Source organism: Chanos chanos, chromosome 4 (assembly GCF_902362185.1).
Source record: "Chanos chanos chromosome 4, fChaCha1.1, whole genome shotgun sequence".
In the NCBI taxonomy this organism is placed as follows: Eukaryota; Metazoa; Chordata; class Actinopteri; order Gonorynchiformes; family Chanidae; genus Chanos; species Chanos chanos.
The window spans coordinates 38,457,569-38,482,544 of NC_044498.1; the positions used below are offsets into that span (position 1 = coordinate 38,457,569).

The following is a 24,976-nucleotide window of genomic DNA, read 5'->3' on the forward strand; positions in this document are numbered from 1 at the left end:
GTGCAGTGAGAGGGTTTGCTCTGAGAGAGGACTCTCCACTGGTAATAAACACCTGAAGATGGATTGTCTCTCTCTCCTTCGAAGTTTGCCGCTCTTGCATGGTCAGAGCACAGAACACCTCTCAACCAGAACTCATGCCACGGAGCCACAAACATCACTTACACTGTAGCACCCAGGTTAACCAATACATTTACTTCCAAGTCTCAGAAGTGTGCGCGCGTGTGCACACACACTCACACTTGTCCAAGCATGTGCCCTGATGCAAGCCAAGCTCTAAAATGCAATACACCATATGGTTCATCTTGATTCAAAAACACTTTCCAAATCAAGTTCACCTTGATATTTATTCGAACCGAATGACTGTTCTCTAAATAAAATGAACTTTCACTAATATTTTCAGAACACTCCTCAACACTGCAGGAAGGCCGGTCAAAATGCCGGTTCCTAAATTTTAAACATTATGTGATTTTCTTAGCACCACTCCAAACACCACCCCCCTAAACAGCACCAGCTAGGAGTCATGACTTTTAGAACTTCTCTGTTCAGACTGTTTTAACTTCTGCCATATTTATTTTGCTTCCTGAGAAGTCCTACTTTGCCCCACCTGCAGTTTTTCGAAAACTTTCCTCTCAACAAAAAAACACCGAACCACACACACACACACACACACACACACACACACACGCACACACGCACACACACACACGAAACACAATCCCATTCTGTGTGTTTTGACTAAATCACAGTTTGAGCTCTGATCCAAACAGCAGTCTTGGATGGTTGTTTTTTTTCCTAGTTGGGTGTGCCGTTAACAACCCGTCCTATGACTGGATGATGGTGCGTTCTTGCCTGTGTGTGTGTGTGTGTGTAGCTTTGGCCTGTGTGCTGTAGTTATTTGTCCGGTGCTGAATTCATGGAGCTCCCTCGTTTCCTGTAGTGATGCTAGGGGATATGTGTTGCTGTGGTGAGATAACAGGCTGTCCCGCTGTGTTATCACTTCCTTGCTTACTGTTAATCGGCTTTCTGCACCACACGAATAAAGTTTTGGTTTCCTGGATGAGCGGGTGGCCTGCTTAGTTAACAGAATGCAAATGGCAGGCAGTCAAGGTTAATTTATTTAGCATTGACTATCGAAGAGCCCTCATGAGAGGTTTTAAAAGCTTCTCATGTCTGTCTTCATTCTATACTGAATATAGGTATTAATTATGGACTGTTTGTAGTCTGAACATATGCCAGAGGTATAGTTTCAACATTGCTGAAAGACAGCATTGAACAAAAGCTTTGTGTGTGTGTGCGTGTGTGTGTGCGTGTGTGTTTGTCTGCGTGAGTATGTTTGTGTTTTGGCAAGAGGGAAGCGTTTTCTGGCTTTATACTGCAATACGGTATATCACGTTTTCTCTAAACACCTTCTCAAAATTCCACAGGAGATGAGCTTCATGCTAATTGAGTTTCATGAATGGATCTGTACCTTCATCTCTGCACTTCCCTGGGCAGACACACACATGTGCGTGCGCGCACACACACACACACACACACACACATTCACACTTACAAAACAGAGCCTCATTAAAGCACTCAGTATGCGTTTACTTAATTTTGAGAGCACATGGTAAACAGCCCTCATGAATAAATTAGAACAAATTTAAAAACAAATATGAATTCAGTTTGCAATTGTGAAGAATAAAACTTGCCTCTATGTTAAAGAATGAAACCGTTTCTATTTCCGTTGTGCAAAGGTTAACGATTTAGCGAGGAAAGTCGGCGGTGACCTTCAGAGTACTCAAGTGAATCCTCCTGACCTTTGTTACCCTCTCTTCCTGTGCTAACGCTATCTCTCTCCAACATTTGGCTTCATATTAAAATATTCGTATTATTCATTAGCTTCTCGTCTTCGGGTACAGTACGATGCTATCACATCTTTATTAATTTAGCTCCTCGATTCCAGTTCAGTTAATATCAAGACACTGGGAATGGCCTTTTAAAGGAGGGTTGAGGAAGGAGGGTTTAAAGGAGGGTTTTTTTTTTTTTTTTTTACCCGTTCATCACACTGAGGGATTTAATTGCTCTCTTACATTCACCTATGTGTTGTGTGCTTTTCTAGGTCACGTTTACCTCAAAGAATCACACCAAGGTTGAAGATGAAGAACCGTGTAGCGCGCAGGAAACGCATCCGATAATAGATAACCTGTCAGAGAGAAGAAAAAAAAACAAAAAAAACTGCGTGACAAATTGTGATAAATGTTAGCATTGCTCTTGAGCAGTCCATATGCTGCCTAAATCTTAGCGTGCGGCAAATAAACGAAGAAATTTGAAAAAAAAAACCCCGAATGTAACCAGATGATTAAAAGTGTTTGGGAAAACTCAAGGGACTTGTGGATTTGATGTGTGCATGTGAATGGTGGCCCTTTAAGTGATGTTTCGCGCTCTTCGTCTCCCTGGGGACCCGACAAATCCCGGTGGAGGAGATGTGCGGAGAATCTGGGCTCTCGGCTGATAAATCTGCTGGTGTGTGCTGGCGGAGTGCCAGTGCACTCACTATACCCACCGGAGCTCCACCAGAGAGCTTGAAGCACAGGAATAAATTGACAGTGCACAAAACTCAACCTTGGCTGTGGGGTTTGCCAGTCTCTACCTCCTGGTGAGGCTGTGCTCTGTCGTAGATGGAGCACTGGAGGAGAGTGTTGACTCGCATTCCTTTAACAAGGCTTCTTACCAAGCTGGTGTTTCGGAGCTGATGACGTGACGCGATTAGCGTTCCTTTTAAACCGTGTACTTTTAGGAGTCTCGGCCCACCCCATTTCTCCCATGAGGGTACATTATTTCAGCGTTGCCTGTCAAATGGCAAATCAGAGTTGCTTATAATGAATGCACACTGTCAACTTTGCTTAAGGTGTCTCTGCTGCATTGTCTCCAGTCATAACAAAGTGTTTTAATTGTGCTTGATTTAGAGATGAAGCCAGACAGAGCATACGCTGGGAATTGTTAGCCTCCCTCATTTGCCACTCTACAGACAAATCACTGGCATACATATTTGTTAGGTAAGTTAATCTGCTTGATTTACCAGGGTAAAAAAAATTTGCTTTAGTTAGTGAGGGACATGACATAGGCATCTATTCTTGATTATCACTGGGAGGGAAAAAAGAAAACTCACACACAGACTTGCCGATTGAAATGGTACCTTTTAAACAAGGTGTATAAATGGATGTTTTCTAGTCAACACATGCAGAACTCATAGTATTCATCTCAGATTCCTGTGCCAACTGATCTTGAGAAACACGAGCTTGTTCCAACCTAACAAGCAAAAGGCCCACACAAATGTTGCTTTAGAGCATACTTTTCTTAACCCATAATCTGTGATGAGAGATTTGCAAATCTTCTGCTGTCTTTTTTTCTTTTTTCTTTTTTCTTTTTGGATCTTTGCCATTGTCTTTGTCTCGTCACTCGCATCTTTAGTATTCTTTATTTATTTATTTATTTATTTATTTTGATTCCGAACAAACTTTTCTTTTGTTTTGTAGTTATCTTGTCAGTGTGAGTGAGTTCATGTCATACAAGGTCTCTAGTATACTGAGTTCCACCTCTTCTTTTGTGTGTGTGTGTGTGTGCGTGTGTGTGCGTGTGTGTGCGTGTGTGTGCGTGTGTGTGCGTGTGTGTGCGTGTGTGTGTGTGTGTGTGCGTGTGTGTGCGTGCGTGCGTGTGCGTGCGTGCGTGTTGTGTTTCTGTGGGTCTTCAGGGCGGCTCTCCCTCGAAATTCAAGCGCCGAAGTCAAATTTTTCTCAGAGTAATCACTGCATGAACTAAATTTGTATTTTTTTTTTCTTTTAGTGGCTCTCTGCTCTTCTGAGGTGCTAAAATCGAGGCATATGAATCTAACCCCCCCCCCAAGGTCAGGTCTTGAGGGAGCCTTTCCTCCATTTAGAGCCCATTAATCTGTGAGCTTGGGCTCAAGGCCTGAGTGGTTCAGCTTGCGTTATAGCCCACTGCTCTCTCACTCCCAGCCCTGTCCGTTACCTTTTTTCTCAGCCCTTAGCACACTCTGTAATTCATCCCCTCTACCATCCAGAGGAATGTAAATACGCAACAAAAGTGACTTGTCCAGCATGTATAAGAGGACACCCTTTTTGTAAAAGTATCTCAGCTAAACCTGATCCAGACCCGCAGGTTTCGAACAGACTGTCTCGCGTGATTTATGTTGTGCGTCACGGCCCCTGCCCGGTATTAATTATCAAACGGCAGACATTCAGTCCTCGGATAGCCCGGACAAAAATGATGTTGTACTCGGAGCCTCTCTGTTTCCTCGCTTCGTCAGACAGCGTTACCCCTCAAACTAATTGACTTTAACTTGTCTTTTCTACCCTCCTTCATCACACTAAGTTACAGCAGTCACAGCAGGTGTCAGCTAAAAAGGCGTCGGCCAGTGAAAGTGTGATTGTGAATGATGTTAATTAATATTGGAACTTTATGATGCGTGGTACAACTCTCAGTGTGGCCCTTGCAGTCTGATGGCCGTTTAGCGTCATAAACTATGCAGTGATCAGCTAATACAGGCTAATGAACCTTGTCCCCTGAATCGGATCCAGTCAAGAAAACGGAACCAAAAAGTTCACTGCCTGATGCCATTGAGCCCTCTTATTTGTCTGATGTTGAATGGCATTTTAAGGGAATTATATTTGTTTGGGGTTTTTTTTTTTGTAACATGATTAGACACAAATTTGTATATAAATGATCTTGATCTTTTTATTTTTGACCATTTCTCAATCAGAGTTCTCCAGTGGTATTTATCATAACAATATTGATATGCTTCACTGGAGGAATATTAATGTAGCAAGCAGAAAGTTCTTTTCAGTATCTCTTTGCAGTTAGGAAATGCAGTCTTCCTCAAACACACTGCCTTTGTATTTTGATGTTTTTTTTTTCTCTTTTTGCGGAATCCAAGTGTAGCATTTGGACCAAGATAAACATTTTAGCAAATCACTTTCCCTCATTTCTGATAGATGTTTAGACCAGTAAAGCAGAACAGTATAAACACACAAAAATGTGTTACTCATTTTGGGTTTAAACTGTTACCTCATTACCCTACATCTTGTGCTTTTAAATCTTTGATTAAATATCTGTCATAGTTGAGTTAGACGGTTACAAATCTAATGGGAAATTCGAGTCCCAATTTAGACTTAATGGTACAGTGTTTTTGATGCAGATCTAGTGATCAGAAAAACATAGCTGGTCGTACTTGACAGGCACAGACACATTTTATCTTGAAGGTGTGAGATTCCCCTCTCGTCACACAGAACTGTACATCTATCACCACCAAATATTAAAGCTGTAAAATTTCACAAAAGATTAAGTAGACCCCCACTGTTCCTAGTCTCATCTTTTTTTAATACCGCGAAGAGGTCATCGAGTCAGTGGATCTGTCCTAGTTCTTCCTGCCTTAGAAATCATCTCAAGGTTGTATTTTGAAAATGCGCTCCTACCCTGTGTAAATAAATTGCCTTGAAAACCCAGACCTCGATGGCTCACCCTTAAAAACTAGACCTTGTAGCTGTTTGGCATGCATCTCCACTGGGGTTATGCGCATGTTTCCCAGGTTGTGGTTGTAGCTTTCATTCTAGTGAATTAATTAAGGAAAAGAACTGTACGAACACGCTATCGCTCCCTGATATTTTTGGAAGAGCAGACTATGCGTGTTAAGTCCTTGTATGCGTGCACTTTCCATGTCACAGGCTGAGGCTCTTACCTTCATTTCATGGTCATATCAATATTGATTACCCCTGGGGTTTTGTGCATGGCACTTGCTGTTCATCAGATTCTTTTGTGTTTCTTAACCAGGTGTTTTATTAATTCAAAACAAAAGAGACAGGAGAGGTCAAAGTAAAGTGACCCTTTAGAATGCATGCATGCTTGATATTCACTCTCTTTGTATTCTCTTTGTGTGTGTGGGTGTGTGTGTGTGTGTATGTGTGAGAGAGAGACAGAAAGAGAGAGAGAGAGTTAGTGTGAAAGAGGGTTTAAATGTTTTAAACCTGTGTTTAAATTATACTAATGTTTGGGCATCCTAGCTGTAATACAGGATGCTGGATGCTGTTGTTGAGATATATCTGGAGTGTAGTCATCTCCACGGTCACATCAGTTTGTCTGGTATGAAACAGGGTTTATCAGGTTTAGGTGTATCCCATTTATAAACATTTCATCAGACCTGCCTTTTACTTTCATCTGTTGTTTCATTGTCTGTACCACTTTATACAATGAACCCTTTGTCTTGTCCTCTGGATACTTGTATGATATTCTTTTAATGAGACAGATCTGTGGTGGGTGTGTGTTTTAGACGGTTGTGGGCCCGTCTCTTTGTTTAGTGTATTACTTACGGGGGTCCTCTCTGCTCATAAATGAGTGATACTGCATGTTCCTAGGCCATGTTTTAGGTGGGGAGATGATCTCATTGCCTGGGGGAGATGGAAGGGAGTGACAGTGGGGGGGTGGTTGTGAAACACATGCCTAATACTCTCCTAATACTCTCAGTGTCCTCATTTATCAACTGAGCCTCAGATATGATCCTATGATATCTTCTCTGAAGACCATTTTGATGAAAAACATCCCTCCTCTGTGTGTGAGGAGTCTTCCTATCATCACAAATTTACCACTTCCTCTTTAACAGAGGAGTCTAATGGAATTTTTGGCAAAAGCATTAGTGTGAGTGTTCATGACATCCTCAGGAGCCTGTTTAGTTTAAGACTTTTCCAGGCTCCAGCACTTCTGTTGCAGCTGCTGGTTAATACTGTAGATGTGCTGGCATCTGATGGCTAATGCCTTTTGAAGTGTGATTGTGTAGTACACCTGTTGCATCTAGCAAAGCCAGGGAAGCTAAACGGCTTAGTGACAACAGTGTGGGTTTTGTGCTATATAAATTTGTGGAACAGTTTGGAAATGCTGGACAATGTTGATTTTTTTAAAGATTTGTTTTTCTGTCTGTTTTTAGTAATCCTCAAAAAAAAAATCATTTCTCCAGTATTTGTCCTTCCTTGGTTTGTATTAGCTGTAAATATTTTTTTTTTTTGCAAACTGAAAGGGTAGTCTTGAAAGCAGGATGTTTCAGTTGATTGGATAGCCTAAGCGAAAACTCTCGGAAGTCTAAAAAGATCACTCAAAGGCTGTTCCTTAGCGGTTCTCCTGTCAGACAGCTGTTACTTCTGCCCTGTTCTTTTTGCACCTTATATTTTCCCTGTTTCGTGGTAATATTTTCCCTCAGTCTGTCACGCCTGCTGTTAATGCTTTTGTCCACATGTATGGCGTCAGTCACATATGTGCATGCTGAGTTTTTAAGATACCCACACAGGTTCATCACTGTCAGGTAAAGCTCAGTCTGTCGCCTGAGACAGCCTGACATGAAGTTGTTCAGCCTGGATACTCAAGAGATGCATGTAAACGTGACATGGTCCAAGCTGTGCTTGTTTGGAAATGGTAGGCGTGCCAAGCCCCTAGTGTGTCCTGTCAACAGTATATAAATGGAGAAACATGGCAAGTCTTGCCTCGCTAACACTCACTCACTGCAGACTAATCCTCGATGTCTGTGTGGTCTGGCCACACTGTTTATACAATGGATCTCAATGCAAACCGAATGATAACCCTATCGTACCAGAACAGCAGCTAGTGAATGGGCTTCTTCACCGTCTGATCAATACTAAAATTGTTAATTAAGGAGATAGGAAACCCTTGACACAGGGTGACGTTTGGAGCTGTGATTCCAATTCAATTGATTTCCTTTTTGTCAAGGGAAGGGTTGGATGTTTTCTCAAAACCATCCAGCACTTGAGAGAGAGACAGAGAGAGACAGAGAGAGAGAGAGAGAGAGAGAGAAAGAGAGAGAGAGAGAGAGAGAAACACAGGGATTTGCCTCCCGAGTCCAAAGCAATCAGACCACCCTTCAAGGATGTAGCACACAAGCTTAAATGAAGCATCAGACAGGGCAAGACGGGAGGGGAAAAGTGGAGAAACGACACCTTTTCTCATCTGGACCAGGCCACTCAAGTTCACCTTCAGCGTGTTTAGTATGCCGCAGACATATAGTCTGATGTGAATAAGTCGTCTCACATTTCTGATTTCTGCCAACTTGTGCAGTATGGTTCTTGGACACGCCTGAGGGTATAAGACAGTTGTGACTGGATAAGGCGGCCTGTTTAAGGTTTCAATTAATCATGGCAAGGACATTATATAACTTTCTCAAGGATTTCTTGGAATAATTTCATTGTCAACGAGTTTTATAGTCAGATTACAAGATGTGTAAAACTGGAGCTTAAGCAGTCACTGAAATGGTCAGATTGCAGCACTCTGGGTGTCCTGCCCCCTGATGATTTTATTCACTCTGTCAAATAGCTCATATATTTAAGCCACTGATAGTAACAGCCCTTCAAGTTAATTCTTTTAGTGATATGTCATTGGTTGAGTAGTTGGTTGGTTTTTGCACGCGTGCATGAACAAATGTTCCAGTTTAATTTTCTGTTCTTTCAGAAGGAAAAAATAAAAAGAGAATAATTTCTTTTGGGCAAAACAGATGAAGAATTTGTCTAAAAATGGATCTCCTCCTTATTCCGCTCTGCCGCAGGACCTTGTTGGACAGTCTTGCATTCCATCTACCGCTCCCTTTCTCTCTCTCCACCTGCCATCTCCTTCTCCGTCATCAGCCGCCTAATTAAAATGATCCTCGGTGAAGGTCCAGCGTCCCTGTGGGACTGACCGTGTGCCAGGCCACTGAAGTCTGGCCCAAGGGAACTCATATCCACCTGATCACCCTCACTGATGGATGGATGGCCGCAGCACAATGGAAGTGCATTTTTGCTCTTTTTGTGTGTTATCTAATAATGGATTGGGCATGCATATATGTGAGGAATTACTTATGCTTGGCTAAGTGAATTAGCCCAAAACTATGGCCATCTGCTTCATGAAAATGAGAGAGTGTGCGCTTGGAAGGAAAAAAAAAAACTATTTACATCTAAATTTGCATACCACCACCCCCCTACGTTCCCTGCGTGTGTGTTGACATTATGTCCACTACAAAAGTTAGTGAGCACCCAAACATAGTGTCATGTAAGTCTTTGCTTTAAAGGCTGCCTATTCTTGGGTGAGTTGCTGAATAATACATTTTATTTGTTCTGGTCTTCACAGAGGGGTTTGGTGCTTTACAATGGGAGCCAGGCATGCTAAATGAATTCATTGCCTTATGTTCCTCTCACTTATCAGTCTAATTCGATTAGTTGACCTGGTAACCGTGAATGTATGGGACCTCTTCATGCAAGTTCATAGGGCCTCACAGGGGTTAGTGTGTGTCAGAGCAGTGGACACCGCCCTCATCTACCCAACCTCCCTCTGTCATGTTGGCACACACAGGGAGACAGGGTGATTAATGGCCAAGATCATGGTGGCATTGTCTGCTCCTACTGACAGTACAAAATAAGCACCGCCCTCATGCTGTATTAGCCCAGGTCCAGAAACAGTTGGTGGGGTGGAGTATGTGCGCTTGCGGTCCAGGGCATTGTGTCGAGGTGCCTCACAGGAAGCTTAGATTTAGTTTGGATGAGGTTGTGGATGGTGTTTGTCTTTTTTTTACACAGGAAACTGAATCTTTTTTTTTATATATATATATGAAATAGGAAATATATGTCAGACAGGAACTAGTGAGGGTGTGGATAACTATTGTCTCTGTTGACAGAAAAACAGAAGAAGCTGGTGTTGGATTGAAATGTTTTTTTTTCTCTTTTTGTTGTTGAAATCATTACTTTCTCTTTCCTTTTTTTGAGAAAGAGACAACTCTGCCAAGGCTTTTCAGACAAATCAAACCTTTATCTCACCTTCTTAGATTGTGCATCGTGCTCTTTCGGAGTCAAGAGTTTCGAGCATCTTCTATTGATCAGACATTTAATATTTCATTGACATACACTGTTGCCTTTAACACGAAGCCAGTTTTCTTTCTTGCTAATAATACTCCAGCTTATTAATAGCAAATGAGGAATTTGCCTGCCAGCGTTCCTGGCAGTTTTCAGAAATAGAAGAGAACTTCATCTGGGTTTTTGTTTAAATGAATTGTCTGCATATTATAGTGGGGAAATAATTAGTCGGGCCAAAACCTTGTGGAAATGTTGAATTTTCATTATATTTTCAGATGGATTTGTGTTGGTATGATGATCTCAGCTAAGAGAGTAGTATTTAGGGAGGGAAATGAACTTGTATGGACGGGAAAAAAAAAATGTTGGTTATTATTCTGAGCGTCATCTGATCTCATCTCCTGGCTGTTCCTTCCTCCGAAGACAAAAGGCACTGTTTGGATAACAGAGCATTGTTCAGATGCACAAGTAGAACATGTTGAATGGAATAAGATACTAGAATCCTGTAATCCTATTTGTAGGTGGCAAATCCCCCCTTTTTTTATGAGAAAATAAACAACAGGTTACACATGCTGTCAGATTCACCATTTTGACATAAAAAGAGATGAGAAATAATAAAACCACTAACCCTATAATTTTATGTCTTTTCTAGTGAATTTACTATAGATGCCAATATTCCTGTACCCAGGGGCTGGTGCTACAGCTTTTTTTTTAGGTGTATTTGAACAAATATTGTTTCAGCGTTGGATCAGGAGTGAATAAATCACGTGGTTTTCACCCACGATCCCTAGCACGTCTCAGAATCCATCATCGCCAAAATGAAGCCTAGCCTCTGATTATAGTACACCTCTGAAAATGTCTGACAGCCTTACACACTCAAACCTCATGGCAAGTTTTCCTTTGTGTTCAGACACCTCAACTCCAAGAGTTTTGAGCCGCCATTTGAGATACTAACCCCACCCTAACTGCCCCCTTGTGAGACACACTCACACACTCACACACACACACACACACACACTCTCTCTATTGCACACAGGTTGTTAACTTTGCAGACAGTTCCTTCTTTTTTGGTATTTTCAGCTTTGGCTGCAGCTTCGTCTTACAAGTTTAATTTCTTCAGGGAGCCAGTCACTGAGGAGAGAAGGGTATAGAGACAGATTTAGGATTAATTTACTCTGATCAAAGGTCTTTCTTTTTACTCTCTCACACATTGAAAGTGGCTTTATATTTACGTTTGCATAGAAAGATTGCATTTTTTCTATTGTTTGTACCCTTTCCATGAGACCTTTGACTTTTTTTTTTTTCAGACAGATAAAAATGTTCATGATGTGATTGCAATGACTAGTTGATATTTCATTACTGCCTTTAGATATTGCTGTCTTGGCCATATTCTTCCAGATTAGATTTTTTTTCGCAGAGAAGTTTCAGTTTAAACAAAGACGCTCAGTGGACTTGATTTCCCTAATCTTTCAGATGTTTTGAATGTGTAAATTTACAATAGCTATTGGGACTTAAAGGATGTACATTTCTAAGAATCTGACTCATCTCGCTGGTTTTGTTCATGGCCAAATGATTGTCAGGAGACTTTCATTGGAATCCAGAGAGTGGCGTCTCTTTTCCTGCTTTCATTTCCTCAGTTTCATTTGGCATTTTCCCTTGTGTGCGTCTGTCTGTGCGTGCGCACGGCTCTGTTTGTGTGCGTGTGTGCATGTGTGTGTGTCCACTTCTTGGTACGTGCGTGTGGGTGGACTGAGTGGTGTGATAAACATGCAGCTGTCACATTAAGCTTTGTGTGTGTGTGTGTGTGTGTGTGTGTGTGTGTGTTTAAGGAGTGGTGTCACTGCAGACTCGAGCCCTGTTGTGACTCTTTGAAGGGCTTGTCATCTAGGCCAGGCAGCCATAGGCAGGTCTTAAGCAGCTGAGAGCTGTGGATTAGACTGGCTTATTTCTTTAGACTCTCCAGTGGATCAGTGGATTGAAATTGCTTCAGTGGATTTTTTTTATCAAGGAGAGAGAGAGAGAAAGAGAGAGAAAGAGAGAGAGAAAGGGAGAGAGAAAGGGAGAGAGAAAGAGAGAGGGGATGAAAGAGAAAGAGAGAGGGGAAGAGAGAGAGAGAAAAAGAAGGGAAGAAAAGAAAGAGATGTCCTTCAGTGAACTATTGCCTGTATTCTCTCTCAAAATGTAAACCTGTGAGTTTAAATTTTAAAAGAATAATAGGGTACCCTCAAGTGTATTTATGTATTTTTATTTATTTTTTCATTTGTTTGAAACCACATTTGGTTAGATAGGGCAGAGAAAGTCAAAATAAAGTTTGAAGTTATCTTGGAAAGAAAGTTGAAAGTTAAAAGTTACCTTAGTTCAGTAGTCATATGACATTATTGCAGTGTCACTATTCCTTACTTCCTTAACTCAGTCTGTACGCTGCCCAGTTAGTAATAACCTCACATTTCAGTTCCTGAGAACTGATGCTTTCCCTCCTTCAGTGAGACTCAGCTATGTCCCAGCTCCATATATTGTGGAGGTCAAGTGAAGTCAAACCTGTTTACTTAAAAAAAAAAAAAAAAAAAAAGTAATTTATTATTCCAGAGTTTTCAGCCTTACTGTAGCTGTTCAGACATCTTGAGCGGAGTAAATATTATGTTTAGGAGCTGCACGTCCCCACTGAAACACCGGGAAATCTTGCTCTGTAGTTTACTGTTTGTGCAAGTGTGATGACCTTTAGCAGACGTGTATAACTCTACTCTGAAATACAGAGGTGTCCTCATCCTGAGTGCTGGCTGTAAAAGAGGAGCCTTGAGGCATCTGTAGCGCGCCGCTGACATTCTGATGAATAGTGACAAGGCGTATTTACAGTCAGAAGATCTGCTGACACTACTGAACACACCGCACGCCATTCTGGAAGCTCTCGGAGTTCACAGATAGGCCCTGAGCCCTTGGGGATGGTCTGTTAGTTTGAGTTTAGTCTAGGTTAGGTCTTCTCAGTCCTTCACACCGAGGTGTTGCGTAAAGACCCCACAGGGAGATGGTCACACACACTCGCTCCGTCTAAAAAGAAGGTCAAACTTTCTAAAAGGCCCTTCCAGGGCGGGAGAACTGCGCACCATTTCCCTCTTCACATCGCACTCCAAAAGCTCAGCACTTTGAGTCTGACTACAGTGAATTTTTAACCAATTATACAGCGCTATTCAATGCTCTGCATAGAGAGAGACATTTCTCAATATTGAACCGAGATAGTGAGTAGGAGGAGGGCAATGTGAGGTCACCGTTTTTAAAGACCCTGACTGAAAAAAAAAAAGAATGAGCTAGACATGTGACACCTACAGATTCATGTAGAGATTGATGTCAAGTGAGTGGTTCATAAGTGTGTTGAAGCTCTGTGACTGAGTGTGTGAGGGCGCTAGTGGCTTTTTCTTTTGCTTTGACAGCGAGCGAATCTGATCGGCTCCCCCTTCTTTCAAGGCGTCGGCTCGGAGCGGCGTGGCATCGTGAATGTCACGCCGGTGAGGAGTGACAGGGTGAGGAGAGACATTTTGTAGCTGGCACCAGCTGGGACTGCGGAGCCCATAACAAATGAGGGGAGAGAGGGAGAGATTGTGTAGCTAGCCCTCCATCTGCTGCTTCACTAGCTAAATATCTGTCATCACGATTACCTCTGCTATCTTACGTTCTGCAATGCAATGCTATGCATTTCAGTGAAGGGCAGTTAATATTCAGTGAGCTGGATATTCACTGATGCAACCAGGTGCTCTTGTTTCGAGTGTGTGATTACTTGATACCTTGTGAAGGTTCAAAGCATCTGTTCTCATGGTAAAAAGTAAGCTCTCCATTTCATCTGTCTGTATTTGACTGGTTTGACTGTTTCAGGGTTTTACATCATAGAAATATTTCATTTGGATGAAGAATTTGTGGATTGAATAACTTTCATAAGTGGAATAAAGATTGTAGTGATGCTCTTTCTTAGGTCCAGTAAAGAACTCTTTATCTGATCACTAACTGTTTTTAAAACAAAGTGACTGAATCATGAAGAAAAAAACCTACTGTTATCCTGCCTTAATTTTTAGAATTCAGTTTTCCTCCTCTCAGAGAAAAGAAATTGTCTTTGAAAATGGACATTTGCATGCCATTACACACCGACATTTAGACTTTACACATTAACAGAACACCCGCCAGATGAATGTGGTTTTTGCAAGCAGTGTATCTACACTATATGTCATGTTAAAGCTGTAGGCTGTGTGTACTATGTACATCATATAGAGGACAGAAACTAATGGATGGGCTGCACATGTTTGCGTCAAACCTTAAATCTGTCAGATGTATCTGTAATGCCTCAATTGGTTTTGCCTTTTTGGCATGCAGTTATAAACCTGACATTTAAATCTACTCTCACACAAATGAGAGTACTAACCCAGATCAAAGCAGGGAGTTTAACATGTATCTGTGGACCCAGTGTTCTCTCAGGGTAAAGGGCATTTGTAATTCTCAGACCCTTTCAGAGTAAAATGAAATAATTATTCCCAGCATTGGGCTTCCTGGACAAATGCTCTTCTGGGTCGATTGAGCGCTGAGGAGGATGTGCCGTTGATCTGGTAAAGGGCAGCAGGAGATACATCACCTTTTAAAAGATCATTTAAGCATGTTAATGGATGACATGAATTGATGTTTCCTATTGAGGAAAGTCAATTAAATAGACATTCTGGCAACGTACGACGTACTCCATCAAATTATCATACTAACCAAATACTCCCATTTAGATTCATTCTCCATTTGTTGTTATTGCATTAACAGATGCTACCTAGTAGTAGGATGCTGCTTTTGGAGAGTGATTAGTCATTTTTTCTATTCAATAATTCAGCCGCTCGCTCAGTGTGTTATTGCCATTGTACTGCCTTTATGGTAGAACCCCTGTTAATTTGTATTACTGTCATATAATTTTAAGAGAAGATAGATGTATGGACCTGCTTTGTGCTCTGAGGCAAAAAATTGGATTCATTAACGGGATAAAAATTGGTGGGAATGTGACCTCATAGATGAGGTCATTGGGTACCACAAGAAAAAAAGACCTTGGCTCCCCTGTGTTCTAGAAGGAGAGAGACACAGAGAGAATGATCATGAAGCTTTAAGGCTTGTCCTCACGCTGTTTGGAGAGCATACAGGATGACGTCTCGTAAGTTTCCTCGAGAGAACAGACTAAGATAGAATGATTGTAGGACTGTTGGAGAACACAGAAAGCCTTCATTTAAGTTATGACATCTTTCAAAAACCTAATCAATACACGTGATGACACTTGAGTACACATTGGCTTGGCTCCATTCCTAGACCGCAGCTTTCGCTTGAATATGTGCGTAAGTAATGTTGCAGTTCCTCATTCCAAACAGCAATTTACAGGAAACGGCAGTTATCTCCCCCTCACCCCGCCCCCCCCAAGACCTGGTCTTGTGCCATTTGGTTTGCATTTTGTTTGTCTTCTCTTGGCCAGAAATGGAAGAGATGTGTGCTGATGGATGTTAGCGCTGAAAGATTCAGCTGAGAGGTGATGCCTTTAAGGAGCTCTTGGAAAACTCCTGTTTTGTGTCAAATTCTCCTAGCCTCTGTGAACTCAACCCATTTTCTTTCTGTGCCTCACTGTCTCTCTTCCAAAAGACACGCGCATTCACACCCTTTTGCTTGACTCGCGAACATGCATACATATATTCCATGCTGACACACACACACACACATACACACACATACACACACACACACACACACACACACGTATACAAACACGTTGGCTTGAATCCAAACAGAGTGGGAGGCCTTGGTCAGGCCCAGGGCTTGGCTTCTGACCTCAAATCCACAATTCCTCTCAGCTTCTAGAAGACATGAAATAAGACGTTCGTCTTTGATGTGCAAGATGTCTTGGATAGCATACAAGATGCAAGAGAGCAGAAAAGGCAAATAGCTCATTAAGAGGAGTTTTACAATTTTATTTAGGAAAGACTGAGTAGAGCTGTGGGAACGGTTCTAAATAAACAGAGACCAATGCTGTAAAGAGAACACACACACACACACATGCGCACGCGCCACTTTCAGGGGAATAGTTTGGCAGCAATCTGATGACTGGATCTTGCTGCAAGGTGAAAGGGAATGAGATCAGATAATAATATTGTTCTTCTAAAGTAAGTCCCATGTGGCTTAAGGCAAATTAAAATCTAAAAATAAATGCATAATGTAGTATGTATGAGTGCTGCATTACATGTAGCCTATATTTTGGAAATAATTGCCTTGCCTGTAAAGAGCCGGTATTTTCCACAACTTGAAGATCAAATGTGTTCAAGTATTGTGAACAGTGCCAAGTTTATAAATGGTCTCACTCAGAAACATCGCCCATTAACTTTTGAACGAACTTTGCTCTCTGTGAATCTAATCACTTTTCGTTTTGTGGCCTAAGAAATTCATTTTCTACGAAGTAAAAAGCTCAATTCAGCAAACATTCATTTATTACTCCTTCCCTGACATGAAAAGATCTTTCTATACCATGGGCCGGTTAGATTCAATGATGATGTTCCTGTATTGACCTCTGCCAAGACCTACAGGGGCATTTTTCATCATTTTGGTCTCTTGACCCTTATTTCACCTGACCTAGATGACCTCTGATCAGTCATTGTTCACTATGAGCTGTCCGCCTCTGATTACCTCAGCGTTGTTGATTAAGTGAAACTCTTTTTTTGTTTTATTGTTTGTGATGAACTTAACCAGCCGTGTTCTCTGTCTGGTCCTTTTAAACTGTACCTAGCTCTCAGCTTTCAAATGATTACAGTAAATTTTTGTCTTAATAGGGTAATACCTTCATCCCCTCTGTCTGATGTTAAAGAAGACATCTGAAACCACATTACTGGGAATGATGTATGTACCACTGCAGCTGGCATCAGACCTGCTGAATTATTCTCACAGGGTTAGCAGAGGTCATCTGCACGATTGAACAATGCATGAAAAAGGAGTAGGGAGTGAGGTCACCCAGGTCAATAGGGTCATCAAAGTTCACCTAGTAGCAGTTCTCCTGGCATTTCGCCCTATCCTTGTTTTGAGTAATGTGAGTCAGTGCTGAAGGGGGCCTTACCCGTAAAAAGGCTATCACACTCCCTTATACCCTTCATCTGACTTCATTGAGAAGTGGTGAAAGTATAAATGTTTAATTTGGTTATTCCATCAATTGTGTGGCGAGTGCTTACATCTCCTTTGAGTTATTTTCTTGAGTGAAAGGTTCATTTATGTTCTGTCAGAGCAGAAGGTAAGAGAGTGTGAGTCGAATGAAATTGCAGTGATCTCATCTGCTGGACAATACTGGACTCTTTGAGTTCAGGCACCAGCTCTGAACACCAAACAGTCCCGCTCATTAATCTGTTGCGCTAAACCCCTAAAGAGGTACAATAATTGCAATAATTTAATTCTCAGAATAAGCCATAATATATCTCTCTAGAACAGAGATCGCAAAAGGAAATTAAACAAAGGATTTCACATTGGCACTTTTTCATTTATACACCTTGAAAAAGAATAAACTCTTTTTGCCATAGTTTAACTTTTCTTTTAAATAGTGTTACTGCAGTTCATTGTTGGATTGTCCCCCAAGTGTAATAAAAACACAAGTGAATCATGTTCCAGTAACTAGTTAGTACATATTTTGTGGCATTAACTAATTTTTGGGTGTATGTCATCTCCCCTCTTGACAGTGTCTCATAAATAATACAATTAAATGCAAACTGTTCTTTTTAATGTGGTCCTTGTTTATGTACACTGGCAAAGTAACTGATGGAGCTACATAAATTATATATTCAGTTAAGCTTTGGGGAGCGCTTGGGATGTTAGTTATGATGGGAATACCCTCCCGCGTTCATGAGTGAATGAGTGACCTTAGACTGCACAACTAGATCGCAAGGGAATGTTTCAGTGTTTACAGTCGACTTAAACATGGTAACTTTTGAAAAACCCATCAGCCCGGAAACCAGATGAAAAAATGATAGAGCAATTTAAAGTGGTAGTGCAACATTCACATATGTGGAGCCTTGCCGAACCATTAAACAAGGCAAAAACCGAGGCGGCTATTCACTTTAATTTTAAGCTGATCTGATATATTTAGTGCGCAGGGAGGTTGCTGTATACTTAAGGTTTGGATCATTCTTGCTGCTTTTCGCGGCTCTTTTGTACTGTAATTAAAGCTTGGGCGTGTTTGTGTGTATATGTCTACATGCACGTGTGTACGTGTATATGTGTGTCTGTGTGGGCCTAACATAAATGAAAGTCAGCCACGTTTTATCTGCTGGGTGCCTGGAGCTATCTCTCTGTTTATACCCAAGTTGGTATGGTGACAGGCAGCCCCAGCAGGGCCTGTGCCACCCTCCGTATGGTAGCTAGTCATTAGATATATCTCCCCCTGTGGCCGCCAGGCATATCAGGCTCAGCATCACATTTCTCCAACAGGCTCATTTAGCTACTCTGCTGTTCCTACTGATATTTACTAATCTAGCCCATCAGATAAGTCATACATGGCTTAGCCACACAAAAGATCACTTCAAGCCTCAAGCGGATGCTGGACTATTACGCAGTCACTGTAGTTTTGAAGTGGAATAGCTCGCTCAGGATCTTGGAAGGATTTTTTAAACAAGGCAGAGGCAATGCGGGGGAATTGAGACCATGTACTTGAATTTTTTTCCCACTTTTATTCTGCAATATGACCAATAATTTTATCATATTCAAGTGTGTATGAAAAAAAGTTAAGTCACTGATTTATTCTTTTAAAAAGCTAAATACAATAAGCATTGGATCAAGGCACATACAAGACTGGCCAAAGGGCATACAATGCACTTTGGTCTTCAGTTGTAAAGAACAGTTAACTTTAAACTGTTGCAACATAAAAGTGGCTTGAATTTTGGAAAAAAAATACAAATAATAATAATCATAATATGAAAAAAAAATGTTGACACTATTTCAGAAGAAAAGATGTTTCTTACCATATCTTTTTCTGCCCAGATTATATTCATTTTGGAGGGCTACGTTAACAACGATGTATGGTACACTGTATTGAAAGATGTCATTAATGTAGTTTTTCCCTTGTTGACTTGAACAAATGCAATAGCGCATCTTCTGTGTTGGCCTGTCCACTCTGCTCTTATTGTGGAATACCTCTTCTCATAATCTGTGTGCTTTGTTTGCCCTGTGATGTGGCAGGCATGCCAGACTTAGGCACAGGGTCCAGGGATCTGTGCTGTGGTGTTGCCTCTCCAAAGCTAAAGGAAGTAATATATCTCCACATGCCAAACACAGCAGAGATTTAGAGTCTGACTAGGATTCGGATTCCAAACACAAACCCCAGGTTTCCGTGATACTTCAGCAATGCTTGCTCCTCCTCAGAGAGAACAAAATGGCCGCTTTTGCTCTCTTTAATCAACTGTGCACCATTTTCCCATGGTTCTCATTTTTTGCCGTTTCATGTTTTTCTGACAACAACATAGTGAAAATAATTACCTGTGCTTATACTACAAGGTTCTCTAAAATCTGATTGTTCAACACAGCAATGAAAACCCACTTTCACAGTTGACAAGTCATCATATCTCAGTAGAGCACAAAGTATTTTTAATTGGTCTGAAACCTTAAGCAAAGGAAATACAGTACAAATTACTACAAATCTCTAAAATATAGAATTGCAGTTAGTGACCGTTTACACTGACAGTTCAGCGATAGCCTGCAACTTTTTTCTTTTAATAAATCGTCCTTAAATATAAATTATATGGCAAATGTACACAACATTGCTTTCTCAGTCTTTGATCCAGTGTTTTGCAAAAGAACAACCAGTCTTGAAGTCACTCATTCACAATAAAATGTCTTTTAATCTGCGCACACTATCATGAATGGGAATGGTCTGAATCTGGTATTCCACTGTCTCTGTAACTTCTGTTGTTAATGTTGTTTTCACTGTGTGGACTCTTGTAAAGGCTCAAGCCATTAGGTGGGAAAATCGTGTGTATCATAAATTCCTCCTTGGACACTGGTACGTGATTAATTGGAATCATTTGAAAAGAGGTCTCTCTAATCTCCAAGATTGAGTTGTCTTTCTTTGTCCCAGCCTCTGCATAGTCATCCTTTCTCCTGCGACCTTTGTTGTAGGTGCAATTCCTGGAAAACAAAGAACCATTTCTGTGGACGTACCAGCACACCAAGGCCAACATGATTATGGCCAAAAGTGCCACAGCCCCTCCAATGATGGCTGCTAAAGGCAGACTGGAATTTTTGTAAGGCTCCTTCTCCTGCTCCCTGTTTAAGGTTGTGGTGGGGTTGTACGCTTTCTGTGAGCCTGTTTCTGTTTCTATGCAAACGGGTGTCTCATCTGACAGGTAAATGTTACTTGTCTCCATGGGAACCATGCATATCCGATAGGAGGATTCTGGTTCAAGAGCTGTGAGCAGGTACTCAGTTTTTTCCCCTTGCACTATGGTCTCAGTGATGGATCCAAAAGCAGGACTGTGACCCAGCTTGAGCCAGCTGAGTCTGAGGGCTGTCATTGGCTGTGAGACTCTCCATGATATATGTACTGTCTCTGGACTACTAGACTTGACACTAATAGTAATGATCTTTCTGTTTGATGGTGTAGTACTCCGATAGTTTTTGCCAAAATCTGACCCCTTAACCACTGGTCTCTTAGTCACATATGAAGGCCACTGGGGTCGACTGGGTGGCAGCGTGTTTGATACTGTGGTGGTGTCAAACGTGGGGGTAACCTCATTTTCAGAACAATCAAACAGTTCTGTCGACAGATCCTTAATAGCCATTCCTTTGACTTTGTCAGGGCCTTGACACATGAAGCCACGCACGTTTACCTTGCGAGGCAGAGTGCGCAGCCAATCACGCACCCACTTCATTCTGCAACTGCAGTACCACGGGTTGTTACGCAAAAACAGTTGTGTGAGATTGTCCAAGTCATCGAAGACGCCCATGGGCAGACTGCTCAGGTTGTTACCTGACAGATCCAAGCGGTAGAGTTGCCGCAGGAAAGCAAAGGCACCTGATGGCACATGGTTGATGTGGTTATCCTGCAGTTGCAGTTTCTCCAGGCTTGTCCCAGGGAGGTTTGCTGGAGGTGAAGTGAGGGAGTTGCGTACCATTGAGAGCTCTGTCAAGTTTATTAGGTTCACAAAAGCCATTTCCCCAATGCCCCTGTTATTCAGTAGGTTCCCATCAAGCACCAACCGCTTTAGGTTTATAAGATCCTGCAGAGACTGCTCAGAGATAGAGGAGATTCGGTTGTCATCGAAGCGTAACTCCTCAATGGCTACTGGCAGGCCAGAGGGGATAGTGCTCAGGTGGTTGCGGGACAGGAAGAGCAACCGCAAGTGGTTGCTGTCCCGGAAAGCTCCCTCCTCAATGCTGACAGCTGAAACAGAGTTGTCATCCAAATGTAACTCCTCAATGTAGGGGATCTGAGCCAGTGAGGCATGGGTGATAGTCCGGATGTTATTTTCCTGAAGGTGGAGCTCTTTGACATTCAGAGGCAGGTTAGTGGGGAACTCGTCCAAATTGTTGCAGTACAGATAAATCTTCTCCACACCCGTTAGCCTGCGCAGATCACTGGGGATACCTGCACTCTTAATGCGGTTGTTCTGCAGGTAAAGGACAGTGGCATCCTCAGGGATGCCTGTGGGAATTGAGGTCAGCTCTCGGTCATTGCAGTAGATAAAAGTTCCATCACAGCGACACTGTGAGGGACAGGATGCAGAGGTCACCAGTGGATTGGCCAGGCCCAGGAGTAGCCCAGCTCTGATGAAGAAGACGAGGAAAGACTTGTACTGACATGCCATGTTTAATGTTCTCTCTCTTTCTCTCTGGTTGTCAAATTACTGGAGTTCTCCTGGAGAAAAACAAAAGAGAATGTTAAATTCAAAAGGTTTTTGATGAAAAGGAAAATCTTGCTCTAATGATTGTTGTTTGTTTGCATGCTGCCTCAAGCGCTTTTTCCACGCTAAATGATCCAATCTCAGGCAGAGAATACTCTGTGCTTCCTGTGAAATTAATCAAAAGTGACTATTAATATTGCCAATGACAGGGGCAAATGAAAAACAATGAGAGTAAAACATGCCCGCAGTGCTGTATGTCTTGATTAAAAAACATCTAGGAATATCAAGACAGAAAGGAAAGGAAACTGAGGAAAAAAAAAAAAAAAAAAGAAATGACTCTCATTGAGAACTCAAAAGTAAACCTAATTGAACTGGAAGGTTATTCTCAATCAGCTGAGGATGTAGATAAGAAATCCTTAAACCCATGAGCTTTCCTTGAATGGAATGCTTGTGTGAGTGGTTTTATCTTTTCACTTGTGTAATGTAATAGCAGGCCCTAGTGTTTTACACATTTTTGCTGTGAGCCAGTGCATCTCAAGGCTGCCTTTCATGGCTGCAGATTGAGCGGGTGAACAAAGTCAGGCCTTGTTGATTAACTGTCGTAAAACGCGCCTGCTCCTTAGCCCTGCTCCACTTAAGGATTTCTGTCCCCTTGGATATTGCAGATTAATCCTAATTTTAAAAAGGTGTAGGAATTTTTCCTTGTCGAAAGGAGAGGAAGAGACAGTCTTGTTTCTTAGCATGTTTGTAAAAGTAGACGGTAATCAGTCTGGTGTGCAGTTATTTTTCAAAAAAAGAAACTTGCTGTTCCATTAATGGCATGCTCTGTTCATATGAACTAGCAGTAATGTAACTAGTAGTTAACAAGTTAACTAGTAGTGAACAAATAAGTATTATTTGTTTAATTATATATAGGACATCTTAAAACATACTGTATCTGGTGCCAATAGAAATAACACACGGTGTACGAACAAACCATGCTTAAACAAAGTGACTAGCTAAGCAAGAGTCTGACCATAAAATGAGAGGATATCATTTTTCGTGTGTACTGAAGTGTGCTCCTCTTTTTAATTAGTCTAATACTGATTTATTACTTCAATTATGTGTTCCTGTCATGACCTCTCTTCCTCTATATATCTCATTAGAAATTATATTGTGGTCACTCAAGCAGAGAGAGGAAAAGCCATCCATATTTGTCATACCTGATTTAAAAGAACTTGTAAATCCTCTTCTGCCCCCAAAATCCAATGAGGCTTTAAGCTTCCCTTTCTTCCTTCTCTGAAGAAACAGTTGTCCGTGTTGTCTGAGGGGTCTCTTTGGTTATATCCTGACCCAGCCGGTATTTGCTGAACTGATCCTTGTTTGTGCTGCTGACCTCCTGTCTCGTACAGCAGTGTCCACAGTTCATGCCATCAAAGGCTTTGCCATGGTAGATAAACCTATAAAGAAAGCACCTCCGCTTCAAGACAAACCTTAGGCTTCCTGCTTCTGTGCAGGCATGCAATTCAGAAGAATATTAAAAAAAAAAGAAGCCCAATGCGTGCAGAATCCTTTTATTTTGTAGCGCAATAGATGTGACCCCAAATTAGACCCTTTTGTATATGTTCAAGACTCCTCTCTGGAAAGGGAAAAGCAATGGCTCCAGTCTCTTTCTTTAAACAGACTTGTCATAGTGCTTAGACCCACTCTCTGGCTGAGCCATGTCAATCCGCTGCTCCACAGGCTAAGATCCAGGGCGGCTCGGTTCTGAACTGAAGCCCTGCGGTTAGCCCAGAATCCTGTTGTTTCGTTCCAAGCTCTGGCATGAATAATGTATCCAGCCCCGTGGCTCTGAGGAAATCTTGTCCTCCTGCTGTGGAGCACCTCGTTCCCTGGCTGTCCTCAGGAACCCACGGCGGATCTCTCAGATGCCCACTCTCTCTCTCATGCTGCACTGTTCCACAGGTCACTCCCTACAAGCACAATCAGAGACAGAGAAATTAGGTTAGTCACGTCACTGCGAGGCAGCAGACATCTCTGTGTGGGATCTTGTCGGAATTAATCTGTTAATTGAACATATCACTGAATTAAAGCGATAGCTGCTGAAGTTTAAAGTCTGTTTGCTAAGAGGTATTGACTTTGTATTAAATGTAAGAATATGCCAGCATTCACACCAAATTTAGGTGATACTTTCAGGTTTGCGCTTCAGTAATTCACCACTGCCCTTTTAAGTAAGTAACTTCAACTTAACATGGCTATCAACTGTACTACGGTAGGAAGTCCTTGTAGATTCATTTTAAATAGTGAATTCTTGTGCTTGTGCTTTGAGGAAAGGAAAATAAAGTGGCATTAGGAAAGAAAGAAATAATTATGCTGTAAAAGCAGTTTCGTAAATATGTGACTTAGTACACTGAAAGAGTTTCGCACCTCATCTGATTCGGCTTGTCAGTGTTTCAGGGTTATTATACTGCGTTACAAGTCTTAAGAGTTTGGAAGGTCTTATTCTCTGCATTAGAACCAGGATTATTGGTTGCATAAAAATAGCAACAAGGGTTCTGAGAAGTCTGATATTGTAATGCTTCTGTGTATCAGGGGATTTCTTTTATTTGAGTAAATTACATAGAAAAACTCAGGACAGTAAGCCTTATAGTGGACACTTTGAGACCAGGATTAACTGGACTGTCATGCGTATGTGTGTGTGCATGTGTCTGTGCTTGTGTGCGCCTGTGTGTGTGTGTGGTTTTTTTTTTTTATAAAGAAAACAAACAGGAAAAAAAAAACACTTTTTTTGCTCTGCCTTTGCTGCTATGAGTGTGATCATTGGTCTGTGAATCCCCAATCCTGAGAGCCCCTCCCATAATCTCTTCTATGGTGATTCTGGTAAAGAATGTCTTAGCATATGAAAAGCTACAGTGGTCAGGACCTTGTCACAATAGCAGGGGGGTGGGTCCCTTCTGCCTTGCTCAGTTGACTGGTGAGCTGTGCTCCCGAATGTTGGCACGCAGTTAAAAATGTAAATGAGAAAACAGTTGGAAAGGAGAGAGGTGAGGGCAAAGAAAAAAAATAATTGGAGCGCAGTCGCCACCGTTACACTGTCAAAAGGAAATCTCTTCTCCTCTGAAGCACTGAGCAGCCTGTGGAAGGCCCCTGAGGCTGTCCTGCAAACTTCTAAATGAAACGTCCTCATACTAGTTAAAAATGTACATGAGAGATAAACCTGACTCGTCTGAAAGCCTCATGAATACAGAATGGTGAGTC

The 24,976-nt window shown here is 41.7% G+C and overlaps 2 protein-coding genes across 2 annotated transcripts in view; one reads left to right on the plus strand and one right to left on the minus strand.

The window, feature by feature from the left end:
* macrod2 (mono-ADP ribosylhydrolase 2) overlaps nucleotides 1-24,976 on the plus strand; it is a 399,802-nt gene that overhangs the window by 43,916 nt on the left and 330,910 nt on the right. The gene's annotated exons all lie outside the window — the stretch shown is intronic.
* Nucleotides 19,754-21,703, minus strand: flrt3 (fibronectin leucine rich transmembrane 3). The gene has a single exon (XM_030770326.1). It carries the CDS (start codon nucleotides 21,701-21,703, stop codon nucleotides 19,754-19,756), a length of 1,950 nt encoding a protein of 649 aa, XP_030626186.1.

Bases quoted from the DNA above. Each gene is read 5' to 3' on its own strand.
- flrt3 (XM_030770326.1), bottom strand. From the start codon at position 21,703: ATGGCATGTCAGTACAAGTCTTTCCTCGTCTTCTTCATCAGAGCTGGG.